General features: G+C 49.0%; 1 protein-coding gene across 2 annotated transcripts in view; it reads left to right on the top strand.

The window, feature by feature from the left end:
* DLG5 (discs large MAGUK scaffold protein 5) overlaps positions 1 to 15,856 on the top strand; it is a 134,321-nt gene extending 118,465 nt beyond the window's left edge. For both annotated transcript variants that reach the window (XM_028826435.2, XM_015147183.3), the window contains exons 27-32: positions 817 to 1,013; positions 10,061 to 10,204; positions 10,465 to 10,592; positions 11,720 to 11,829; positions 12,556 to 12,665; positions 14,106 to 15,856. In XM_028826435.2, coding sequence (XP_028682268.1) covers positions 817 to 1,013; positions 10,061 to 10,204; positions 10,465 to 10,592; positions 11,720 to 11,829; positions 12,556 to 12,665; positions 14,106 to 14,209 — 793 coding nt within the window. In that variant the 3' untranslated portion in view covers positions 14,210 to 15,856. The remainder of the gene's footprint in view (positions 1 to 816; positions 1,014 to 10,060; positions 10,205 to 10,464; positions 10,593 to 11,719; positions 11,830 to 12,555; positions 12,666 to 14,105) is intronic.
* Positions 15,857 to 24,201: the final 8,345 nt, after the last annotated feature.

A 24,201-nucleotide genomic window follows, 5' to 3' on the forward strand; every position in this document is an offset into this window, starting at 1 on the left:
TGGGAGGGGGCTGGGGCCAGGGCTGCCGGAGGAGGGATTCTGCTTCTCATCCTAGCTTCTGCTCTCTACGTTTTGACAAAAGTGCTGGTCTAAAAAGCTGCTCCTAGTGTGAGTCAGTGCTGCATGGAGCACAGTGGTGGGTCAGGAGGCGTTACTTGTTTTAGAAAAATGGATTTATGGAGATACTTACGCCTTGCTGCTCCCTCACAGTGTACCATTCAGTGGTTTTCAGCATATTCATAGGTGTGTGCAGCCGCCACCACAGTTAATTTTAGAGCATTTCCATCACCTCAAACAAACCCCAGACCCATTAGCTGTCAGCTGCTTATCCTACTGTCCTCCCACCCAGCCCTCAGCCCTAGGCAGCCACTACTTCACTTCTGATACCCACGGGTTTCCCTGTCTGGACTCCTGTGTGGATGGGATTGCATAGTGTAGTCTTTTGTCTGGCTCGTCACTGAGCATGTTTTTGAGGCAGCCTGCATCCCTGCATCATTTCCCTTCTATGGCAGGAAGTGTAACTCGTCGCCAAGTGAAGGCTGTGCTAGCAGTTCTTTTTGACACTGAGCTGAATATGCTGTAGTAGAAAAAATCACCTGCTCTGAGAGCTTGCCCTGGTGCTGGTGTTCGTGTTGCCCCACAGGATGTACCGAGGGGTCCCAGGGGCATCGGAGGAGATGTAGCCTTGAGACCTGCCAAGGAGTGTAGGGGGAGCCTGGTGCCTGGCCCACCCTTGCTTTTCTCACCAGGAAGGTCGGGTAGGGTAAGGCAGCAGGGTCTCGATGGCCCTGCCCAGCATTGTCCCCTGTGCCACAGGATGGACCAAGAATTCTCCAGGAGGCTCAGCATGTCTGAAGTCAAAGATGATAATAGCGCCACAAAGACACTGTCGGCGGCTGCACGCCGGTCCTTTTTTCGGAGGAAACACAAGCACAAACGCAGCGGATCCAAGGATGGGAAAGACCTACTCTCCTTGGATGCCTTTTCCAATGACTCCATTCCACTCTTTGAAGGCAAGTGGCCGAGCTCATTTTCCAGTGGGCTCTCCAGATGGGGTTTGCTGTGGATCCAGGAGCTCCACAACTGGGACTTAAAGAAAAGAGAGGCTTACTTTGCATTGTGCACAAGTCTGAAGGTGTGTGTCCGGCTTGGTTGGGGGTGCTGCCATCTTCAGAGCCACATCTATGGGGTGTGGCTTCTATCCTCCCGGTCACTGCCTGTCAGTGCAACCAGCACACCCCTGTTTCAGGCAGCGGGAGGAAGGAAGGGGTAAGGCAGAAGTGTGCCTCGGCTGAGCGTGCCTCTTTCAGCAGCTGTCTGGAAGCCCTAACCTGTGACTTCGACTTACATCTCATTGTCCACTCGCATGTGCAAGAGAGGTCAAAAAGGCATGTTTTGGCCAGGCACAGTAGCTCACACCTTTAATCCCAGCACTTCGGGAGGCCGAGGTGGGTGGATCACCTGAAGTCGGGAGTTCGAGACCAGCCTGGCCAACGTGGTGAAACCCTGTCTCTACTAAAAATACAAAAATTAGCCAGGTGTGGTGGCATGCGCCTGTAATCCCAGCTACTTGGGAGACTGAGGCAGGAAAATCGCCTGAACCCAGGAGGCGGAGGTTGCAGTGAGCCAAGATCGTTCCATTGTACTCTAGCCTGGGTGACAGAGCAAGATCCTGTCTCAAAAAATAATAATTAAAACAAGAAGAAAAGGCATGTTTCAGCTGGGTGTATTGCTGGCCTCAGTACGAGGTTCAGTTACTAAGGAAGAATGGAGGGATGGCTATTGGGTAGGCAGAAAGCAATCTCTGCTGAGTGCCTTGCTTGCCATTTGTTTTTAGGTTATTACAGGCTGCTTGGTAGTGACCAAGAGCCATCGGTTTCTGCAGAACGTCTGCATTTCTGGCCTCAGTCCTCTGTTCATTAACAACTCTTATATGATACTTCTGGGGCAAGATGCTAATCCTGGGCTGGAGTTGAGTAATAGGAGATGTCAGACATCCCCTAGTAAACAGTCCTTGTGGAAAGGATGCATTTGTCCTTTAAAGCAAGAGGTCCTTAGGAACATGGCACCCAGGGCCCTGGTGTGTGTCTACTGTCCTAGAACATACCCTCCCTGGCAATCAGGTATGGGGGTGGCAGTGAGCAGCAGAGTGTAGGGCAGCTGGCTGCCTCCCTCCCTCCCTTCCCTTTTCACAATGAAGACCTTAGGCCTAGGGAGTTGAGTGGATCACACTGTAGTTCATGGCCCCCTGTCACTATCAGCTGGGACAAGGGTTGGCAAACTATTGGCCATGGACTGAGTCTGGACCACTGCCTATTTTTAGATGGTCTGTGAGCTAAACATGGGTTTTTACACTTTTTAAAATGTAAGATGTAAAAAATCTGTTAGCCCTTTGCTGCTAACAGTTGCTTAATTTTGCCGTTTTGCCTTCAAAGCCTAAAGTATTTACTATCTTGCCCCTTATAGAAAAAGTTTAGGCCAGGCATGGTGGCACACACCTGTAATCCCAGCACTTTGGGAGGCTGAGGTGGGTGGATCACTTGAGGCAGGGAGTTCAAGACCAGCCTAGCCAACATGGTGAAACCCTATCTCTACTAAAAAAAATACAAAAATTAGCCTGGTGTGGTGGCTCATGCCTGTAGTTCCAGCTACTGAAGAGGCTGAGGCAGGAAGATTGCTTCAGCCTGGGGGGTCAAAGCTGCAGTGAGCTGTGATCATGCTACTGCACTCTAGCCCCGGCAACAGAGTGAGACCCTGTCTCAAAAAAATAAAATAAGATAAATAAATAAATAAAGAAATAAAAATTGCCAACCTATTATTCAAGGCAAGGTTTCTCTCTTATTTTGCTTTTTGGTTTTCCTTCACTCTCTTTGGTCTCCACTCTTGTGCCCTCTGCTCCTTTCTCTGCAGGTGCCATTTCCGGTATATTTGGCATTTGTCCAGTGGTGTTAGCGTCTTTGAAAAATAGCCCTTTGTCTATTCTTCCTTTTAGCTCTTCAGGTCTTTTTCAGTTCATATCTTGAAGTTGTCATGAGGTACATACACCTTTTGCATTGTTATACCTTCCTGGTAAATTGACCTTTTTATCATTATAAAATGCCCTTCTTGATCTCCAGGAGTGTTTCTTGCTGAAAGTCTATTTTATGTGATATTTTTATTGACATTACCAGTTTTCTTTTGGTTATCTTTGGCACAGTTTATCTTTTTCTTTTACTTCAAATTTTTCTGTCACTTTATATTTAAATATCCCTTGTAAGCAGCATGTGGGACTTTTTAAATCCACTGTGGCAAAGTGTCTTTTTAAAAACTTTATCCAAGTGTAACATACATACAGCAATGCACACATTCATTTACAGAAAAGTGAGCAGCATGAGGAATTTCCACAATCTGAACACCCTTGTGACAGTCTTGATTGTTTCATCAGGAGTATTTACCCTATTACATAAAGTAGACATTTGCCATCTTACTATTTGTTTTCTATTCATTCTACCTCATCTATGTTTGTCCCTTCCTTCTTGCTTTTTAAAAATTAATCATGTGTTTGTTTTATTCTGCCCCTATACCATCTACTATTATCCTTTCACATCTACTAGTGTTGTTTCTATTTTATTCTTTTGGGGGTTAAACTAGATGTCACAGCGTGCACCTTTGACTTACTGCTAGGAGAAATCATTGCTTTGACTACTTCCCTGGTAATTGTAAAACAGGAAACCACTAACTCCATTTGTCTCTTTTCTAGCTTTGATACTATTCTCATTTTATTTTACTATTATTTTAGTTTTTGAGGCAGAATCTCACTCTGTCACCCAGGCTGGAGTGCAGTGGTGAGATCTCGGCTCACTGCAACCTCCGCCTCCCAGGCTCAAGCAATTTTCCTGCCTCAGCCTGCCAAGTGGCTGGGATTACAGGCACCTGTCACCACATGTGGTTAATTTTTGTATTTTTAGTAAAGATGGGATTTCACCATGTTGGCCAGGCTGGTCTTGAAACTCCTGACCTCAGTGAGCCGCCCACCTCAGCCTCCCAAAGTGCTGGGATTACAGGCACAAGGCACTGTGCCCGGCCATACTTTTCTCATTTTAATTCTACAGCTACTTTAACTCCGACTCAGTCTATCCATTTGCACATGAGTTATTCATCAGTTTTTGCCTTTTACATTTCCATTGCTCCTCATTCCTTCCTGCAGTTTTGTGCTTCTTTCTTACTTTGTTTTCTTTCTGCTAAACAACTCGCAGAAATGTTTTTCTTATAATGCAGGTTTGTTGGTGACACATCCTGTCAGTGTTTGTGTCTGAAAATGTCCATTTTAATATCGTTTTTGGAGATTTTCACTGGATATAGAATTTTAGATTGGTGGATGTTTTACTTGGGTGCTTTAAAGATACCATTCCTGGTCCATGGCTCTCTTTGTGTAGTAGTTTCCAGTGGCTGCTGTACCCAATTACCACAGACTGTGTGTGGCTTCAAACACACGGGTTTATCCTCCCAGTTCCGGAGGCCAGAAGTCCACACTCAGGACCACTGGGTCAGTCAAATTTTTGGCCAGCCTTCGCTCCCTCGGGGCTTGAGGAGAGAGCCTGTTCCTTGCCCCTGCCAGCTTCTAGTGGCTGCCACCAAGCCTTTGCTGTGGCCACATCACTGTCACCTTCAAATTTCATCCGCTCCGTCTTCACGTCACCTCCTGTTCCACGTGGGTCTGTCTGTCAACTCCCTCTGCCTCTCAGAGGACCCATGGGGTTTTATTTAGGACCCACCTACCCAGATACTCCAGGAAAAGCCCCTCCTCCCAAGGCCTTTAACTGAATTATTGCTTCTTTTGTTGCATAAGGTAATGCTCATGGGATCTGGGGCTTAGGACGTGAATCAGTCTTTGGGGGACCCTTGTCAGCCTGCCATGCTCATTGCAGGTGAGAAGTCATCCTTGCAGGCTCAGTGCCGAAGGCAGTGCCACCACCCGTCCACCACCATGGGTGGGTAGGGTTTTCTCTGCCTTTCTTTCTCAGAAAGAAATTTCTTAATTTCTTACCATACCATGCTTCCACTGTGTGGTTTTCTTTGTGTTTATCCTGCTCAGAAGGTTCTTAGCGCTTTTTACATCTATAGCTTGGTGGTGTGGTCGGTTTTGGAGATTCCTGGCTGCAGTTTCTTTCATACTGCTTCTGTGCTGACCTTGCCTCTCCTCGGGGTTTTCAGTCTTCGACCATACCATGTCTGTGTCCTATCTTCTGGGCTCTTTTTCTCCTGTATTTTCCACTTCTTTCTTTCTCTCCATGATTCAGCCAGCCTGGTTGTTTTTTAGTCACCTTTTTTCATGTTTATTATTCCACTCTTCTGTTGCATCCATTATGTTCTTACTTTCAGAAATTGTATTTTATTTATCACTCTAGAGTTTCTACTTGGTTCTTTTTTACCAGGCTTTAATTCTCTGCTGAGACTTTCCCTCTTGTCATCTGTCCTCTTAAATACTTTAGTCATATGTTTTTAAAGACTGCGTTTGGTAACTGTCATGTGTGGTCATCCCTGAGTCTCTTTCTGTGGTCTTTGTTTTTCTTGGTCCTGCCCCATGATATGCCTGGTTATTGTTTATTGAGATGTCAGAAGTTATGTTTAGGGGATTTTCGGGGCTCTAAGTGATGTTGCTGGCCTCCAGAGAGGGTCTGCCCTCTGCTCTGGAGATAGCCGCTGCTCGCAGATCACCTCGATCCAGCCACAGGCTCAGCTGACCTCAGGATGGGTTGCAGCTTTTGTGCAGCTGGTGGTTCACCCTGACCCTAGGGGGCGGCCCACCGGTGGTCCCAGCCTGGGGTGTTCCTTAGTGCCGCTCCTCACTAGGGAGCCTTGACTTCCAGTTTCTCACTCTTCAGCACTGGGAGGCCATGGAACACTCTACTCTGCTCAGTGTCTCAGTGACTTTCTTAGATGCTTAGCTTCTTGCTTTTCACAGCTTAAGAATTTGGCAAATAGTTTTAAGGGAAAACCTCTGATATCAGACTTAGTTCTTTGCCCTTCCCTTCCTCTGGAATCATGACCCATCAGGTCGTGGCAGCCCTGAACTCCGTTTCGATCTCACCTGCTTTGGAGATTTTCAGAAACTTTTTGTGGGTTCTCAGTCCTTAGCGGCCCTCTGCCCGGGTTCTCAGCCCTCAGCAGCGGCCCTCTGCCTGTGTTCTCAGCCCTCAGCAGCGGCCCTCTGCCTGGGTTCTCTGCCCCTCACTCTCACTTTAGAAGTCTCTAGTTGCTCTGAAGGGGGAAAGGCCTGCAGAATGTCAGCTTCTACTACTCCAATTTCCTTCTCTCCAGGATCTTGGCATCTCAAATCCTGTTTGTCTCTGCCACTCTACGATGCCTTCAAAAAGATATTTCTCATTTTTTACCCAGAGTTTCTAGTTGTTCTCCAAGGGATGATGCAAGCTGTTCCATTATACCTGGGAGTAGTAATACCTATGTAGTAGTTTAAAAGTTACCCCAGGTAATTCTAATGCACAGTGGGTTTTGAATTCCTGCTTTAGTTTATTGCTTCCAGCTGCCACATAGCATCCCTGGTACATCCCATAACCCTGCTGATTGTGCACCCACCCACAATGGTCTCCTAAGTGGACTCAACTCTCCACCGCCCAGAGGACACTGCATGTCTTTATGCTTGCCCCTTTAGGGGCTTGTGCGGGAGTGTCTCAGGAATATATGGAGGACTGGTTTTCCTTTTTCTTAGTCTGCTAGGGCTGCCATAACCAAATACCACAGGCCAGGCACGATGGCTCACACCTGTAATCCCAGCACTTTGGGAGGCTGAGGCGAGAGGATTGTTTGAGCCCAGGAATTCGAGACCAGCCTGGGCAACATGGCAAGACTCCCATCTCTACAAAAACTTTAAAAAACTAATCAAGCGTGGTGGCGTGTGCCTGTAGTCCCAGCTGCTTAGGAGGCTGGGGCTGGAGGATGACCTAAGCCCAGGAGTTCAGTGCTGCAATGAGCTATGATTGTGCCACCCACTTCAGCAAGAGCATATCTCAAAAACAAACAAACAAAAAAACCCAAAAAACCAATACCACAGACTAGGTGACTTAAGTCACAAGAATTCATTTTCTCCCAGTTCTTGAGGTTGGAAATCCGAGACCTGGGTGCCAGTGTGGTTGGTTCTGGTGAGGGTTCTCATCCTGCCTTGTATGCGGCTGCCTCCTTGCTGTGTCCTCACATGTTGGAGACAGAGAGATTGATCTCTGGTGTCTCTTCCTCTTAAAAAGCCACAGTTCCATCAGATTAGGGCCCTACTCTTCTGACCTCATTTAACTTACCTCCTGAAGACTCCGCCTCCAAATGTAGTCACTTTGGGACTTAGGGCTTCAGCATATAAATGTTGAGGGGACACAGTTCAGTCCACAGCACCTTTTAAAGAAAGCCATTGCAGTATGGTCTAAGGTTGGAACCCCCAAGACCATGCCTTTGCTGTGCCCTGATCAGCTGTAACCTTGGATAGGCTGGTTTTCTTCTCCAGTTGGAGTCAGTGACTCATAAGATGCTGTCTAGTCTTACGATTCTGTAATTGTGAGGACCTCTGACAAACAAGATTGTCAGGGAGGAACGGGAATCTCCTAAATTGGTACCCCACAATGTGGAATGTTAATAGTAAGGGAGAATATGATTTTTTTAACCATTAACATTTTAATGTATTTCTTTCCAGTTTTTTACTTAATACAAAAAAACTGAGATTACACTGCATTATGCCATTTTCATCCAGATAATTCCACTATCATATTGTTAGCATCTCCCATATCAGTAATATTCTTCCAAACCATTCTTTTAAGCACTATATTGAATTCCATCCTACAGCGACTGTGCCATAATTTGAGAATATGATTCTTATACCAGTAAATGGAGGGAACGGTGACATAGTGTACATCAGCAAGGAAGTGGATAAGTCGATGCAGAGGAAGTGTTCATGGCATGCCCAAAAGGAGTAGAGAGGCCCACCAGGAATCACCAGGGATGCCTCCCAGAAACACAGCCCCAGACAAGGAGCGAGTTACAAAATATCCACAGACACACTTAAACAATGTATATTTCAGGTTTCCTTTAGCATATAAAAGTCAGTTTATGAGAACTAGGGTACACTTCCAGCTCATAATAGTGGTTACCTTCAAGTGGGCCGGTGGGGACTGGGGTTGGGGAAGGGATATCAGAGAGGAGTTGCTGGCCTTATCCATGAGGTTCGGATTTGTTACAGAAAGGATTTGTTTGTGTAAACTCCTCTCGGAGGAAGTTCTTTGTCCCCTGACTCCTCCTGGGAACCTTCACTCAGAACCACATGGGGTTCCAAGGTGGTGAATGTGACCACCAAACCCTCCAGTTTTAAACAACAGAGCTGCTGGTCACCAGGTTAGGCAATGCTGTGTAAAAGACTGTATGGATGTATGTGGATAATGATCAGTTTTATTATTTATTTATTATTTATTTATTTATTTTTATTGAGCTCTAGTCTTGCTCTGTTGCCCAGGCTGGAGTACAGTGGTGCAGTCTCAGCTCACTGCAACCTCCGCCTCCTGGGTTCAAGTGATTGTTGTGCTTCAGCCTCCCAAGTGGCTGGGACTACAGGCGCACGCCACCATACCCAGCTAATTTTTGTATTTTTAGTAGAGATGGGGTCTTGCCATATTGGCCAGGCTGGTCTCAAACTCCTGACCTCAAGCGATCCACGTGCCTCAGCCTCCCAAAGTGCTGGGATTACCGACGTGAGCCACCACTCCCAGCAGAGATCACTTCTAAAAACACACGTGGGGACAGGGCAAGGGAAGAGGAGAGACTTGACTTATTCCCCCTGAGTTTGCCCACAGGTTGGTCTTCATGGAGCCTGCTGCTGCAGCTGGCACTGTGCTTGTGTTCTCCTGAGACCTCTGCCTCCTGGTCCCTGTGCCTACTCTGCAGTCACTCCTTGCTCTGCATATGCGTACAGATCCCTCAAGGCTGAGCCTCTCATGGACCGTTCCTCCCAAGCCTGCTGCCATCTTGTGCTCTGCCCTCCCTGTCACCTCCATACTTACCCTCTTGCCCTGCTCTTTCTGGAGACACCGCTCTCATCCCACTTGCCTCCTGGGCCTGCTCAAGTGGTCTCTTCACCCTGTCATCCAGCCACAGTGTCTACTGAAGCCTGTCACTCCTGGAATTGCCAGGCAGCTCTTGCGTGCTGTCTTGCTGTTCATGTGTTGCTCTGTTGTGACTCTAGTTAAAGCGTGCCCTTTTTAATGGCAGGAACTCTGTGTTCTATTCTTTATTATGTTTCTGACATGCCAGCACGGTGACTTATACCAGGGAGATGCCAGGAAGATGCTTGCTGGGTTTTAGACCATGTTCTCCCTGCAAGGACTTTATTCATTTGGTGCAAGGGGAGGTTTACTGCATGTATCAACTAGGATATTGGTTTGACTGCTTTAACTGAAACCAAGTAACAGTGGCTTAAGCATGATGGGCAGTTTATTTCTCTGTCATTTATAAGCCTGAGCTGTGGGTGATGTGGGAGAGGCAGTTGTGTTCTGAGGATCATCCAGGACCCAGGTCCCATCTTGTGACTCTTCTATTTCTTAAGGGTTATCCTCAACTGCATGGCCAGAGCTGGCTCACAGCACTCATGCGTTCTAGCCGTGCAGATGGGGGAGGCCTCACCTCTCTCACTGGGCAGGTCTGGGTTACACTGACCACACCTTCCTGGGGAGTGGGAGCTCTCCTGCCAAACCCCAGAGGTTGCCTTGCCAGAGAGCAGAGGAGAATGGAGATGGGGCAGGGGAAGCAGGTGTGGACCCACGAGGAAAAATCAGAGCCGAAGGAAGCTCTGGGATGAGTGGTTGAGACCAGCTGCCTCTGGTGTTCACAGAGGGCGTGGGGGGTGCTCATGCTGGACTCCAGGGGTGACGATGCCCAGGTGTACCTGGGACATGAGATTTTCAGTGCTGAAGCTGGGGGAGTCCCAGGCAAACCAGAGTGGGCAAGGTCGGGGAGCGGGGTACCCCAGCCCCACTCAGGTCCTCCACTCCACGCTGGGTCTGTGACACTGCTGCTCTCTCTCCCTCAGATTCGGTGAGCCTGGCCTATCAGCGGGTCCAGAAGGTGGACTGTGCCGCTCTGAGGCCTGTCCTGATTCTGGGGCCTTTGCTGGACGTGGTGAAAGAGATGCTGGTGAATGAGGCGCCTGGCAAGTTCTGCAGATGTCCCCTTGGTAAGGGGCATGGGGCACCCTCTATGCCTACTGGGTTCTTTGTCTCTATGTCCCTGTGCGCCTGCCTGCCCAGCTGTGCACAATGGGCGGCAGCACTGGGGGGCGGATTTCGCAGTATTTCAGAGCCTCCTGACGTGGGTCAGATTCATGCATGGCAGGACTGGGTACTGACAGCTGCTGAGCAGTATTCTTCCCCTGCTCCCTCTGCTGGGGCTCAGCAGGGCCTGGGGCTCCCTGATTCCTGTGTCTGTGCTTTGCAGAGGTGATGAAGGCCTCCCAGCAGGCCATTGAGCGGGGTGTCAAAGATTGCCTGTTTGTCGACTATAAGCGGAGAAGCGGCCATTTCGATGTGACCACTGTGGCGTCAATAAAGGAGATCACAGAAAAGGTACCCAGGGCTTCAGTCTGAGGGTTAGGCATCCAGTATTAGACCCCCTGTGCACAGGTCTGGGCCCCTGGTCCGTGATCCTCTGCCCCAGCGGCTCTCAGACCTTAAGCCCACCGTGTTGTGTTAGTCTGAGTTCATCTGCGCCTGGGCTTGCCCTCATGGCTGCTGTGTGTTTCTGCAAGCACATCCCTTGGCGGGGGTGGAGGAGCTGCAGGCACGTCCCTTGGCGGGGGTGGAGGAGTTGCCCTGTGTGCATGCCGCCCGTCTCCCTCTCTGGCGGGTGGTGGGGAGTCTCATCTCTGATGAGAGTATTGAGCTCTGTAGAAAGGCCTCTTGCAGAGCATTCCAGAACGGGGTCCCCAAATGCATGTGCCGAACAATTTCACATGCACCTTCTGGGGACAGGAACGTACCTTCCCTCAGGGTCCCTGCCCCTAAAAGGGCTATGTCTCTTGGTGCCTTCGAACATCCTAGGCAACATGAGGGCGGGGACATCTGTGGGGAGTGCTGGCGGAGCAAACACTCAGAGTCGGAGGACATGGCCGCTCCTTGGGCTGCATTTCTCCAGGCTGCTCAGCTTGCTCGCTGGGCTTTGCTTTCCTTCTCTGTGAGATGAAGGTGTTGGCTTCTCACTGCTGAAAGTGGGCGAGCTTTAGTGGGGGGAATGCCCTGGAGGAGCATCTGGGGGTGGGGAGTGCACGGGCCTGCACTCCACCTGGAGGCCTGGGACGACAGACGTACTTCAGTCCCAGCCACATAAAGGCTCACCAGACTCTGGCTCTTCATTTGCTCAGTCTGGCAAAAATAATGCTTCAGAGGCCAGGGTGGGGCAGGGCTTTCAGAAAGTCCCTGTATCTGGGCAAAGGCGGGAAAGGAAGTTTGGAGTTGGGCTGGCCACCCCCCACCGGGCCCCACCAGCCCTGGCTGCCATCCTTGGCCTTCATCACAGCGAGTGGGGTTTGTTGGGAGTTTCCTGGGTACGGTTTCCCCACGGTGCACCGTGTGGCTTTACTGCCTTGTTTGTGGGTAGAGCTCTGTGAGGTGAGGTGGGTCCTGCTGGTGGCAGGAGAGGGCGCTGGCTGCCCCTCCCTGCCCCCCAGGGCTCACTCTGCACCCCCTACCCCCAGAACCGACACTGCCTCCTGGACATCGCTCCCCACGCCATCGAGCGGCTGCACCACATGCACATCTACCCCATTGTCATCTTCATCCACTACAAGAGTGCCAAGCATGTCAAGTAAGTGACTGGCTCCCTGGGCTCCGCCAGGGCCTTGTCATAGCTATGGCTGGGAGCCCAAGTGGGGAGCAGGGTGTGTTGGGGTGGGGGGTTGAGGAATGAGAGATGGGCCGAGGGTCTTGAAATAGGTAGCACATGTAGAAAATGACCCTTACCTCTCGGCCCTGTCCCCCACTCAGAGGTGGTGTCAGCCAAGCGCAGCCCCTTCCCCACGCCCGTCTGCCATTTGGGTGCTGCCACTGTTCCTTGGGCATGGCCAGCTTGGTCTGCGCAGCTCCCCTCCTGCCCCAGCCCCCTTTCCTCTCTACGTGCTGCTTAGGAGCAGGGGAGCCGGTGGCCTGGGCAGAGTCCCACTCAGCCCCGAGCTGGCTCATGACTCAGGAGCTGTTGCCTTCGCTGAGCTTCGGCTCCTGTGCTGGTTGGGCCAGTGGCTCACCAAGACCATGCTCCATTTTGGCTTTCTGTGCTGCTGAGCTTCTGGGACTTGTGCTGGGGCTGCTGGTGCGTCTGCTCCAAGTGCATGCACTGGGGTGCCCTCCCTCCGCCCTCTGCCCAGAGCTCCCCCACAGCCTGCAGACTGTTGCTGCGCTTTATGTGGGGAGCACGTGGGGCCTCCCCCCACAGCCTACCCCTGCCTCGATGGGGCCCCTGTTAGCCTGGACAGAGGAAGGAAAGAGGGCCTGGAGGAGGCTCAGTGCTCAGCCTGGTGTCGGGCTGTTCCCACAGGGAGCAGAGAGACCCCATCTACCTGAGGGACAAGGTGACTCAGAGGCATTCCAAAGAGCAGTTTGAGGCGGCGCAGAAGGTTGAGCAGGAGTACAGCAGGTACTTCACAGGTAGGTGTGCGTGGGCCTGGAGCAGGGAGCAGGCAGCAGGGAAGGAAGCAGAGGCTTCCCAAGACAGTTTTCATAGCTGTGGAGAAGCCCGTGCTGCCTACATGCTCCCAAGTGCCGTCATGAGCACGTTGCTGACAAGTCAGGTGTTCAGATTGCAGCCCCTGGCCAGTGTCAGGATTCTCACGGGTTGAATGTTAAGCTCACTGATCTTGGCCTCAGGTCCTGCCTGGCTTGCCCACTCGTTTCCACATGTGCAGTGGTGGGTCTGTCTCGCAGCACAGGTGCCATTTAGTGCAGCCACAGTGTCCTCAGGCATGGCAGGGACTGCAGCAGCCCCCAGTGTGCCAGCAGTGGCTAGGGGCCCATCTGTCCCTAGCACCCTCCAGGGCAGGCCAGTTTTGCAGTGGGATTTGGCAAAAAAAAAAAAAAAATTGCTGCCCCCTTACCATCTCTGGTCTTCAAAGTGAAACAAACTCAATGAAGTGTGGTTCTATTTCACCTTCCGGCCTTCATTCAGCCTCTTGAGGAAAGTCTGTCATTTGCAGGGTATTAGCATTTGCAGTCACAGAGGATGGGACAGGGATTCTAATTGCATTGTGGAGAGTGTTATGATCTAGTCCGGGGACCTGGACTTGGTGCCCGTGTGTGTGTAGGTATGTGCATGTGCAGGTGTGCATACCTGTGTGTGTGTGCGCATATGTGTACTTTCATTTCCAATTCCTCACAGACTGGTATTTAGCCAAATACACTGACAATTCCTAGAGAGATGAAAATTTTAAAACTCTAAAACTTGGAAAAGGTAAGCTCCATTTTTTTCTTGTTAGATTCAACAGACATAAAATTACGACGTCCCGTTTCCATAGCACTCCGTTAGAAACGTCCCATTTCTAAACACTCACTGTCAGTTTCTGAGCGTGGCTTGTTGCAGTGGGGGCTTGGTTTGTGTCCAGGTGCTGTTCTGTGGAGCACACTGGAGTTCCCCTGGCCTGCTGTCTATAGACCCCAGCGTCAAACTCCTATAGTACAGAGCTGGCCCCAGTTGGAGTCATCATCGTGCTGTGACTCTCCTCTTGGCCATGAGCTGTCTGGCTCCTTAAACTGGTCGTTTCCTGCAGAATCCTGCTAACGATTAGACCACCGCTACATGTCCTCCAAACTTCTTTCTGATGCCCTGGGATTCCCCCAACCATCGCAAACCCAACCCAGGGTATTACTGCAGTGGGGTGGGCAGTTTACATGTGAGTGATCAATTCACGAGGGGCAATTTTCTTTCCCAGTTTCTTGTTGGTGAAGGAGAGTCAGGTGGGGATGGAGCAGAGTGCCAAGTAGCTCAAAGCAGACAGCCACACAGTAGAAAGAGTACAAACTGTACTGCCTTGCCTCAAACCTGGGGTCTTAACTCTGAGCTGAATGACATGTGTCTGGGGGTCTCTTTTGCAGGGGTCATCCAGGGAGGAGCCCTGTCAAGCATTTGCACTCAGATCTTGGCAATGGTCAATCAAGAACAAAATAAAGTCCTGTGGATTCCAGCCTGCCCGCTCTAGGAGAATGCTGTGCTGTGGATGACTGCAGCTGGCCGCCTGAGGGGACGCCAGGCTCAGCTCTTTTCTAGCGACTCAAAGTAGAAGTCTGTCCGTCTATGAACATGCAGGGGAAGGATCCGGAACCAGGACCCAGAAGCACCTCCTTTGTAGACAGAGGGCCACAGCTGCGTGCGGTCCAGGCCCAGGCCCGCACCCTCTGCCCCTGTCACACGTGTTCTTTAACACAAAACAGATAACACTAAAGACGGGTTCAGCACCCACCTTTCTTTAGCCAGCTGATCAGAGATGCTGCAAAGAGAACCTTTTGGATCACTCGTTTACAAACCTTTTCTAAGTATTTGGTGGTTTATGTTTACTTGAACGGCTCCATGTTGCTGGTGCCCAGCCCCTGCCCCCTCTGTCAACCCCTGTCGCTTTGGTGTTGGTTTCGTTCCCGTCTTCAGCAAAACGACCTTGGAACCTCAATGGGGGCTGCTTTGCTTTGGGAGGTTCTTGTTGGTGGGACCAGAGCTTTGACAAAGTTCCTGCTCCTCGGTGGCACCTCTCCTGGAAGGACGTCACAACTGCAGGTGCTCAGACTGCCTGTGGCAGCAGAACCAGTGCCTTTGGCATTTTCCTCCCACACTGGGGAAGGTGACTTTGGTGTTCTTACAAACTCGTCTCTCGGCCTTTCTCTCCTGCCTTCCACAGCCTCTCGTTTCTCCTCCATCTGTGCTTATTACTTGAGCACTGTGTCTGCTCTGTGAGAGCTGCGTGGGCAGGGCCGCGGTGGGGTCCAGGTGGTGTCAGCTGTGCTGATGCCTGCCATTGGGTCCTCCTTAGGCTCTGTAAGTCGTGACAGCCTTCATCAGTGCAATGTTTGCAGGGTAATTCTTAAACCTTTTAGAGGGTGGCAGGTACATCAGTTCCTTTTAATATGAAAACATTCATGTTTCAGACATTGAATTGAGAGCTTTTAGGGGAAGCATAATGGTTATTGTCACTATCAACAGTCTAAAAAGAAAAACTAAGGTCTTTTTAATCTTGGTTACAGCACTCACGGCATGCACCTTACTCAATGTGGGTGTCTTCGTTTGGGCTTTTTTTTTTTTTTTTGCACTTCTGAGGCTGGATATGTCTGGCTGAAGATTTGATGTGGTTCCTCCTTAAGCTGTGCGTCCTGTTAATAATAGGTACTGTATTGGGCTCTGTGTAAGTGTCATTGGGGTAGGACCTATATTTTAATACTGTTCCTAACATTTCATTTTACTAGCGAGAAATCTTTGATTTCATTTTATTCTTTGTAATTCTAGACACTAGATTGTAGTTTAGCCATACTGATGTTTTTTAAAAAGGGATATATTTTCTTGCACAGTTGTTCAAAAAAGAGACAAGTTTCAGTCCTCAATGCTGTCCTTTGTTTTACAGGTACAAGTTTTCTAGCTCAGACAAACTATGAAAAACTGTAGACTATTCTCAAGGTATTAACTCGCAGACCCTCTGGGGGTAGGGGCTGTTTTCTAAGTTGCAGGCAGAGTGGGACTGAGATGGTACAGTGTGCACACACAGGTACTGAGCTGACAGACTGGGATTTTCTGTACTAAAATGTTACTTTGTATCAAAAGTTAAACAGGCTTTAGTACAACAAATAAAGGTCAATTTCTGTAAGGTTGTGTTTGAAGATGCGAGTTTTTAATCTCTTCCTAGTCGGTCAGCTTTCCTGTATTTCTAAACTTGAGACAGCTGCTCTTCTCTGCAGCACGTAGCTGGAGTTGGCTGCTGTGTAGTTTCTTTTTGGCTCACATGACAATTCACGTCCCTGCTACCTGCTGCGTCAGCCTCTCTCTCACTTCTTCCTCCCCTTCCCTGCCGCCCATCTGTCCAGTGTGGCATGAGCTGGTGACTGCAGCCAGGCTGCCCATCTGTGTGAGACCCAGAGCCTGCCCTCTGGCCCTCACATTCAATTCTGCAGGCTTGGGAAAAGCAAAAGGGAGTGAGCTGAGTGCTCTGGGCAGCATTCTCAGTCAGGGCCCTGTCTGGGGCCCCCAGCTGGGAACGGCCCCACCTGAATGGGGGCTGCTTTGTGGCACCTGACAGCATCACATTGGGAGATCACCCAGCATTGCTGGACTCCCAGAACAGGCCACGTGGGCCTGAACTCCATGTTGCAGGCTGGGCCTTTAGCTGCAGGAAGCCAGGTCTGAGGCCTGGGGCAGAGCAGAGCCCTCCTTCTCCAATCCTTTTTCTTGGAGGGACTTGGGGGCAGAATGTTCTCCAGAAGCCTCACTCACACTGCATTGGTGGCCAGGCTGGTGGGGGCAGACTGGTGTGGATGCCTCCCTCATCATTTCCTGCTGGGTAAAGTTCCACCATGGCCCTGCAGTCTTGATCTCACCTATGGGTACGGGGTGTCACAGAGCTGTGCAGGGCTCTGGTAGTTGGAGTGGGCCCTTGTGTCTGTAGGGACAAGGCCTGCCTGTGCCTCCTTGACAGCCCACACCCAGCGCCATCCTCAGAGTGGGCAACAGCGCCATCAATCTTTTTTTTAATTTTTTTTGAGACGGAGTTTCGCTCTTGTTGCCCAGGCTGGAGTGCAATGGCGTGCTCTCGGCTCACCGCAGCCTCTGCCTCCCGGGTTCAAGTGATTCTCCTGCCTCAGCCTCCTGAGTAGCTGGGATCACAGGCATGCGCCACCACGCCTGGCTAATTTTGTATCTTTAGTAGAGACGGGGTTTCTCCATGTTGGTCAGGCTGGTCTCGAACTCCTGACCTCAGGTGATCCGCCCATCTCGGCCTCCCAAAGTGCTGGGATTACAGGTGTGAGCCACTGCTCCCGGTCTAACACCATCAATTTTAAGTCACTGGCTGGGCAGATGGGGGTGTGGGGGTTGGGGCAGTGGCTAGTGGTTTTAGGGCTGGTTTCTAGCTCAGATGTGATGCCAAACCTTCACAGTTGCACTTCTGCCATTGTGATTTTATTTTCTTCTTTAGATTTTTCTGTAATTTCCAGATTTTCTACAGCCACCTTGGTTTTCTTTTATAATTAGAAGGGGGGGGGGAAATCCTATGTCTTTTTCAAATGGAAGGCAGTTAAGTCACTCTTAAGATTAACTCTTAGCTCTTAAGCAACAGTTAAGATTGCTCTTTCTGGACACATGGGCCTTGCAGGGCAGCCCCAAGACATGCTGTCAAGCAGCCCTGAGAGGATTTGTACCCTGGTGGGTTAGAGGCTTATTTACACCACATGGAGACCATGCTGGGCGGCGGGATTGTGGGCACAGCCAAATGGGCCTCCTGGAGATGGTGTCTGTCTCACACTGGCTCATATCATTCTGGAAAAGCAGATTTTCAACTCCAGCCATGAGGCCAAGAAATTGAATACGAGATGACCTCTGCGGCCCCTTCCCATGCTGACAGCTATGATTCTGTGATACGGGTGGGCAACAGGAATCAAATGGAGCTTGACTTTGCTCCTGGCCTAGCAGAGGTTACGGGAAACCCCAGCTTCAAGGCAGGAGGAGACCTCATGCTTATGCGCGGACCCTGAGCGGCTCTGGAGGAGAAGCCGAGCACCAGCCAGAAGCCTCAGGCCTTTCTTTCCAGCAGAGACAAAGCTTTGAGGCTCAACAGCAGTGGACTAACCAGAGGCTTGCTCCAGGAAGCTGAGCTGCCGCCTCCTGTGGGGTTGATGAGACACAGGGCCACAAGAGTCATGATGTCAAGGATGAAGAGAAACGTGAAGTACAGGAAGGGATGCAGAGTGAACATAAACTGCAGACAAGGGCGCACGTGCTCGTGTGTGAATGGTGGACCTCAGCGGATGGGGGCTCTATGGCAGGCGGACCTTCTGTACTGCCCCTTCTGCTACTTTTCTGGCCTGTGGCTTCCCTCAGCCTTCTCTTGTCTGTCCATACTATTTCATTTGCTCTCCCTTTATAGAATATAGTCTCTGGAGTCCTGATGGTTCCCCTTTAGTTTTCCCTATTACTGTGTGTTTTTATCTTTTTTTTCCCCCAACTGTGAAAGATGTCCTACCTAGAGAAGAGCATATCCAATATAAATGTATAGTTTTGCTTTTAAGTAGAGATGGGATCTTGCTATGTTGCCCAGGCTGGTCTTGAACTCCTGGGCTCAAGCAATCCTCCCACCTTAGCCTCCCCAAGTGCTGGGATTACAGGCATGAGCCACTGTGCCTGGCCATAAATGTATAGTTTAAAGAGAAAAATGGATAGTGTTTCCATCTTTAAGGAGCAGAACACTACCACTACCTTAGAAGCACTCGTATGCCTTCACCCAGTTGAATGCCCCACGCCCTCCACCAAAGTAAGCGCTAGCCTGACCTGTAGTTAATAATTTCCTTGCTCTTCGCATATTGTTCGGTTTTAAAAACATTGAGCATGAAGCACAGATTAGCTGTGTGGGGAAAGCACCATGTTCCCAAAGTTGAATGAAGTCCTCTGGAGAACGTAATGTGATCTCAAGGTCAGAGTGGACCTCAGCTTCCCCCAGAATTTACGAGGGGCCCTTCTGGGGAAGCCAGGGAGCAGCAAGGCTTGAATGAGTCCTGGGTGTAGCAGGGCTGCCACCATCAGGGCCGCCCTATCCATGGACGAGACCCTGATCATCTGGCAAGAATGTGGATGGAGGGTGCCGGCTGCCGAGTTCTGTTTTTGCAGTCCCCACAGCTGACCTTTCGATTTCAGGAGGAAGTCAAAGCCGAGCACTGCTGTGGGATGGATTGAGGACTGCAGCTGATCTGGAGGGCGGGAAGCTTTTCCATCATGTCCAGATAAGCCGAGTAGAAGGAATGTGGATGGGATCACCTGGGCAACCTGTCTTCAGCTGAGCTGCAGGAAGCCCGCAGAGATCTTGGTGCCAGTGGCTCCTGACGTGTCTGTCCTGAATCCTTGCTCCAGACCAGAATCACTGCCTTCGGGGTCTGGTGCCAGCTGTCATCTTGACACCTCTTCTCTATTTTTCTGGGAATGTTGACTTCTTTTGATTTTCCTGTCTTCCTCTCCTTCGATGAACCTGTTTCCTGTGAGGAAACACTTGAGGAGAAAAGCTTAGCCACGGATCTGAATTCTTTCTCCACAGGAGGGTTCCTGGGCTTATCTTCTCCTATGCATCTTCTTCTTGAACAGGGCTGGACGAAGTAAAAACTAGCGAAGTGTGGCTGGGTGCGGTGGCTCACGCCTGTAATCCCAGCACTTTGAGGGGCCGAGGCAGGCAGATCACAAGGTCAGGAGATCGAGACTGTCCTGGCTAACACGATGAAATCCCGTCTCTACTAAAAATACAAAAAATTAGCCGGGTGTGGTGGCAGGCGCCTGTAGTCCCAGCTACTCGGGAGGCTGACGCAGGAGAATGGAGTAAACCCAGGAGGCAGAGCTTGCAGTGAGCTGAGATCGTGCTACTGCACTCCAGCCTGGGTGACAGAGCAAGACTCCATCTCAAAAAAGCAAACAAACAAAAAACTAGCAAAGTCTGTTCATCCTGGTGTGTGGATTTTTATGTCTGGGTTGGGAGTCCGGAGGCTGGGGTGGCCACGCAGACCCTGAGAGCCAAAACAGCAAGGGCTGTGGGCATCTGCTGCAGACCGCTTCCCTCTTGTTTCTGGAGCTTCAGTTATTTATGTGCTGGGGATCCGGGACAGTTCCCTCGTTTTCTTTTCTTTTCTTTTTTTTTTTTAAGACAGGATCTTATTCTGTCACCCAGGCTGGAGTGCAGTGGTGCAATCATAGCTCACTGTAGCCTGCAACTTCTGGGCTCAAGCGAGTCTCCCACCTCAGCCTCCCAAGGAACTAGGACTACAGGTACACGCTACCACGCCCAGCCAGTTTCTAAATGTTTTGTAGAAACGGGTCTCACTATGTTGTCCAGGCTGGTCTCAAAGTCCTGGCCTCATGATTCTCCCACCTTGGCCTCCCAAAGTGTTAGGATTACAGGTGTGAGCCCCTGGGTCTAGCCAGCTCCCTCATTTTTTGGTTGCTCCAGTGTCGTTTTGTCATTTTACTCTTATTTTGTGGAGATGCAGTCAACTTTCATCCTTCAGTCCCTTCTATTGAGTTTTTCAGTTTTGCTAACATGTTTTTAATTTCCAAGAACTCTTTTATATCTTCCTGTGCTTGTTTCATGAATACAATATCTTATCTGAGGATAGTATATTTTTTCTTCATCCCACATAATTCCAATTCCTCTAAGTTTTTGTTTTGTTTTGTTTTGTTTGTTGCCTTGGTCTTGGTTTTGCACATGAGAGGCTTTAACCTCAGGTGTCAGGTAATCACTGGGTGTTGACTAATGATGAAGCCTGGGAAATGTAAAAGTCTAGATCAAATGGGTGAGAGTGCGGTCTTTTGAGTCTTTTGAGTTTCACTGTAGGATGGTCTAGCTGGGCTATTCACTGGGGAAGCGCAGCAGTGGTCTCTTTAGGTCTTCAGAGATTTGCCAGATTACCCAAGGGGCCCCTTCCTATGTGACGGGAAGGATTGGCCTGGCCGCATCTTTGAGCCCAGTAGGGGAAGAAGGCTGGGACTCCTCGCACTCAGCATTCAGCATGACAGCATGTGGTCACTTCATCCTTTTGTTTTCAGTGTGGCGCCCATTCTCTGGATCCGTGCTGGCATCCCCTAGTTCCAGACCCCTCTTACACTCTCTAGAGAATAAACCTCCTAGCTTCGGCCATGTCGAGGAAAAGGCTGTAGCTCTGTGGCTTGGAAACTAGGAATCGGTTTCTCGCCCAGCTTTTACCCATTCTGTACTTAAGCGTCCCCTCCACCCCAACTTCTGTGGGGTAAAAATGCCACAGTTCTGTGTATTTAAAGATTCTTAACATTTTCTTCTGCTGTTTTTGGATGTGGTATTATCAGGTCTGTTAAGGAATTTGCCACTGGTCTCTGCTTTTCAGCTTCCAAAATGATTTTGTGATTGTTGCCTCTCTGCTTTCTCTGTATTTCTTAAATTAGTGTCCTTTTAAAAGAAATTCTTTTACTATGTTTACTGTTTTATAATAGGATTTTAATAGGGGAGCAAAATTAAGTTTATGTATCAATTTGTGATTTCTTAACCCCAAAGTAAGTTTTGTCTTTGCTATTATTTTACTATCATTTATTGGAGTCTTGAAAGGCCTAAAATGTATACCTTATTCCTTCTAACAGCAGCATCCCCTTCTAATTTTGGGGTGTGTTGGCCAGGCTTTAATTAGAGAGGAAGAACCAGTATTTTTCATATATATATACAAATTTGTTAAAGGAATTGGATTGTGGGTGCTAGCTAAGCAAGTCCAGAATCAGGGAGGTCATGGGCACAGACCACAGCTATTGTCTATGGGCAGTCAGGAGGGAAGAGAATGAGCAGAATGGAAATCCGCAGGCACAAGTACGGCAGACGCCACTGCGCATGGGTGGAATTTCTTTTCTTTTTCAGGGAAGCTTCAGCTTTTAAGGCCTTTTTAGGCTTCTGCTTTTAAAACTTTTCAACTGATTATGTCGGGGTCAGCCAGATCTTTCAGGATACTCTTTTTTTTTTTTTTTTTTTTTGAGACCTAGTCTCGCTGTGTCCTCCAGGCTGGAGTGCAAAGGTGTGGTCTCGGCTCACTGCAAGCTCCGCCTCCTGGGTTCATGCCATTCTCCTGCCTCAGCCTCCCAAGTAGCTGGGACTACAGGTGCCCACCACCACGCCCGGCTAAATTTTTGTATTTTTCAGTAAAGACAGGATTTTACCGTGTTAGCCAGGATAGTCTTGATCTCCTGACCTCATGATCCACCCGCCTCGGTCTCCCAAAGTGCTGGGATTACAGGCGTGAGCCACCTGACCTCGTGATCCACCCGCCTCGGTCCCCCAAAGTGCTGGAATTACAGGTGTGAGCCACCGCGCCCAGCCTAGGATACTCTCTTAATATCCATCACATCTGCAAAATACCTTCACAGCAGCACCTAGCTTGAATAACTAAGGACTGTCACTGAGCCAAGCTGACACGTACACACACACGCACACACACATCATCATCATCACAGTGGGTTTACCAGTACCTTTCTTCACCAGTTTCCCATAACTGAGCACTTGGATTGCATTCTTGTTATTTGTGTTTACAGACTTATTTAACATTATACTTACAGAAGCTTCTGTGGGGAGTTTTTAGTTTATAGATAAGGACATCAGGACCATCAGTTACAGTAAACTGCCTAAGCTGTTCTCTTATGCTGTGTACTATTAAGAATAAAATAAAATTTGTTCTTTTTCTGAATTGCTGTCACAGATGCGACGTGCTCTGCGGAAGCTTAGGAACATCTAAGCTACTTAAATGTACTCTCACTTAAGTCATTTAAAGATGGATAGAGGTGCTGATAAATAAGTAAATATGACAATAAGAAGTGGGAATGATAGGGCCTTAGGTGCCCACCTGCAGACTAGAGTGCTGTGTGGGGCCAGGCTGTGCCCCGAGCACATCTAGGGTGTGTGGCTGGTGTCTGATACACATCTCAGAACGCAGAGTGGAACAGAACAGAATCAGAAAACTGTTTCACTTTCAGCAACAATGCATGCTGGTGTTGCTTTTCCATAGAAATAGAAAGTGATAAATCTAAAATTACATGATATTTTGCTTTAAATAACAGCTCATTTTTATTAAGATTATCTGCTAATAATAGAATGAAGATAAAATACATTTAAATGCATTTTACAAGTTTAAGTTTTTCTTGATGTTTGGTAACCGGTTTTTACATTTTTGTGTTTGAGATATATTAAATATTTACTTTTGTTAATATATTGTATAATTTCTAAATAGTTCCTCTTGTTCTTAAAAACCAATGTACTTTTTCGAATTGCATTTTTCATAGCACCCTAAATACTTATTACTTTGTAAAAATAGTATTTTTAAGGGCTACAAGATTTGGACTCAGCAGGTGATTCCAGGAGGCTGCTGCTTGAGGGACTCTTCATTTGTGATGAACACAATTGTTTGTTTAAAACCAAAAATCTCAGAGTTGAATCTGAAAGGTGTGTGTCCATGTACATATTCTTGAAGATCAGAAGGCAGGTTCCTTATTTCACGTTAAAGCACAGATAATTGGCTCTTAGAAATGGAACCAATCAAAATGTCTACAAATGCAGAAGACCATGGCGGGGAATCCTACCAGGAGAACATCTTTGGGTCCCCTCAGGCTCCTCACTCCGGTTACCCCAACAATTGGAGAAGAAAGGCCCAGGTATTGGAGAACAATGCCAAAGCAATGCTTGATCCTGGCTGGAGTCAGTTCTTCTGTCCTGTACTGCTGGGCTTGATTTTCCTGTGTGGTGTAATAGATGGATTATATGGTACTGTCAATGTTGCTAGTATTAAGAGTTTAGAGTTACCGCTTATAACCCAACTCCCTGGTCAGCAAAATCCAGTGCAATATCCACGCTGCCTGGGAAGGGAGCTCAGGATGACAAGCCGACTGCAGATGAAGTTGTGTCAATATCCAAATGTATTCCTGATGATACGTTCTTCTGTGCTGTTGTTGGATCTGCAGAAGGTCATTGCCAATGCTGATCAGGTTCAGAGAGGTTTAAAGCCTTCATGCTGTCTATTCACAAGTGGGAATTGACTGACTCAGTTTCTTAATCACAGCTCTGCCCCACCTGTTTATTGATTAGGTCAGCGTGCGGCCTTGGGCTGATCTGTCATAATGGGCATCATTATGACATCATTCTAGAACCCAGGGATGGAACTAGCTGAGCAGGCAAGATGGTGGCTGTACATGCCCAGGTGACAAAAGCCAGCACAGACCCGTGTATGGATGGGACAGTCCCTGCAAGCAGCAGCAGAGATCCAGCCATTCCTGGCTGCAGCGAAAGAGGTTAAAAAGACTCTCAGAAAGTTTGACCTGTGCCCAGATGCCACCCTCATCCAAGAGGTTTCCTAGTCATTCCACAGCAGCCAGTTGGTGGAACAAGAAACACACAACATCATGTGCTGGGTTCAAAGCCCTGGAAAGGAGAGCAGGAACTATAATCACGATATTTCGTGCTTG

This window comes from Macaca mulatta, chromosome 9 (assembly GCF_049350105.2).
Source record: "Macaca mulatta isolate MMU2019108-1 chromosome 9, T2T-MMU8v2.0, whole genome shotgun sequence".
Taxonomy (NCBI): Eukaryota; Metazoa; Chordata; class Mammalia; order Primates; family Cercopithecidae; genus Macaca; species Macaca mulatta.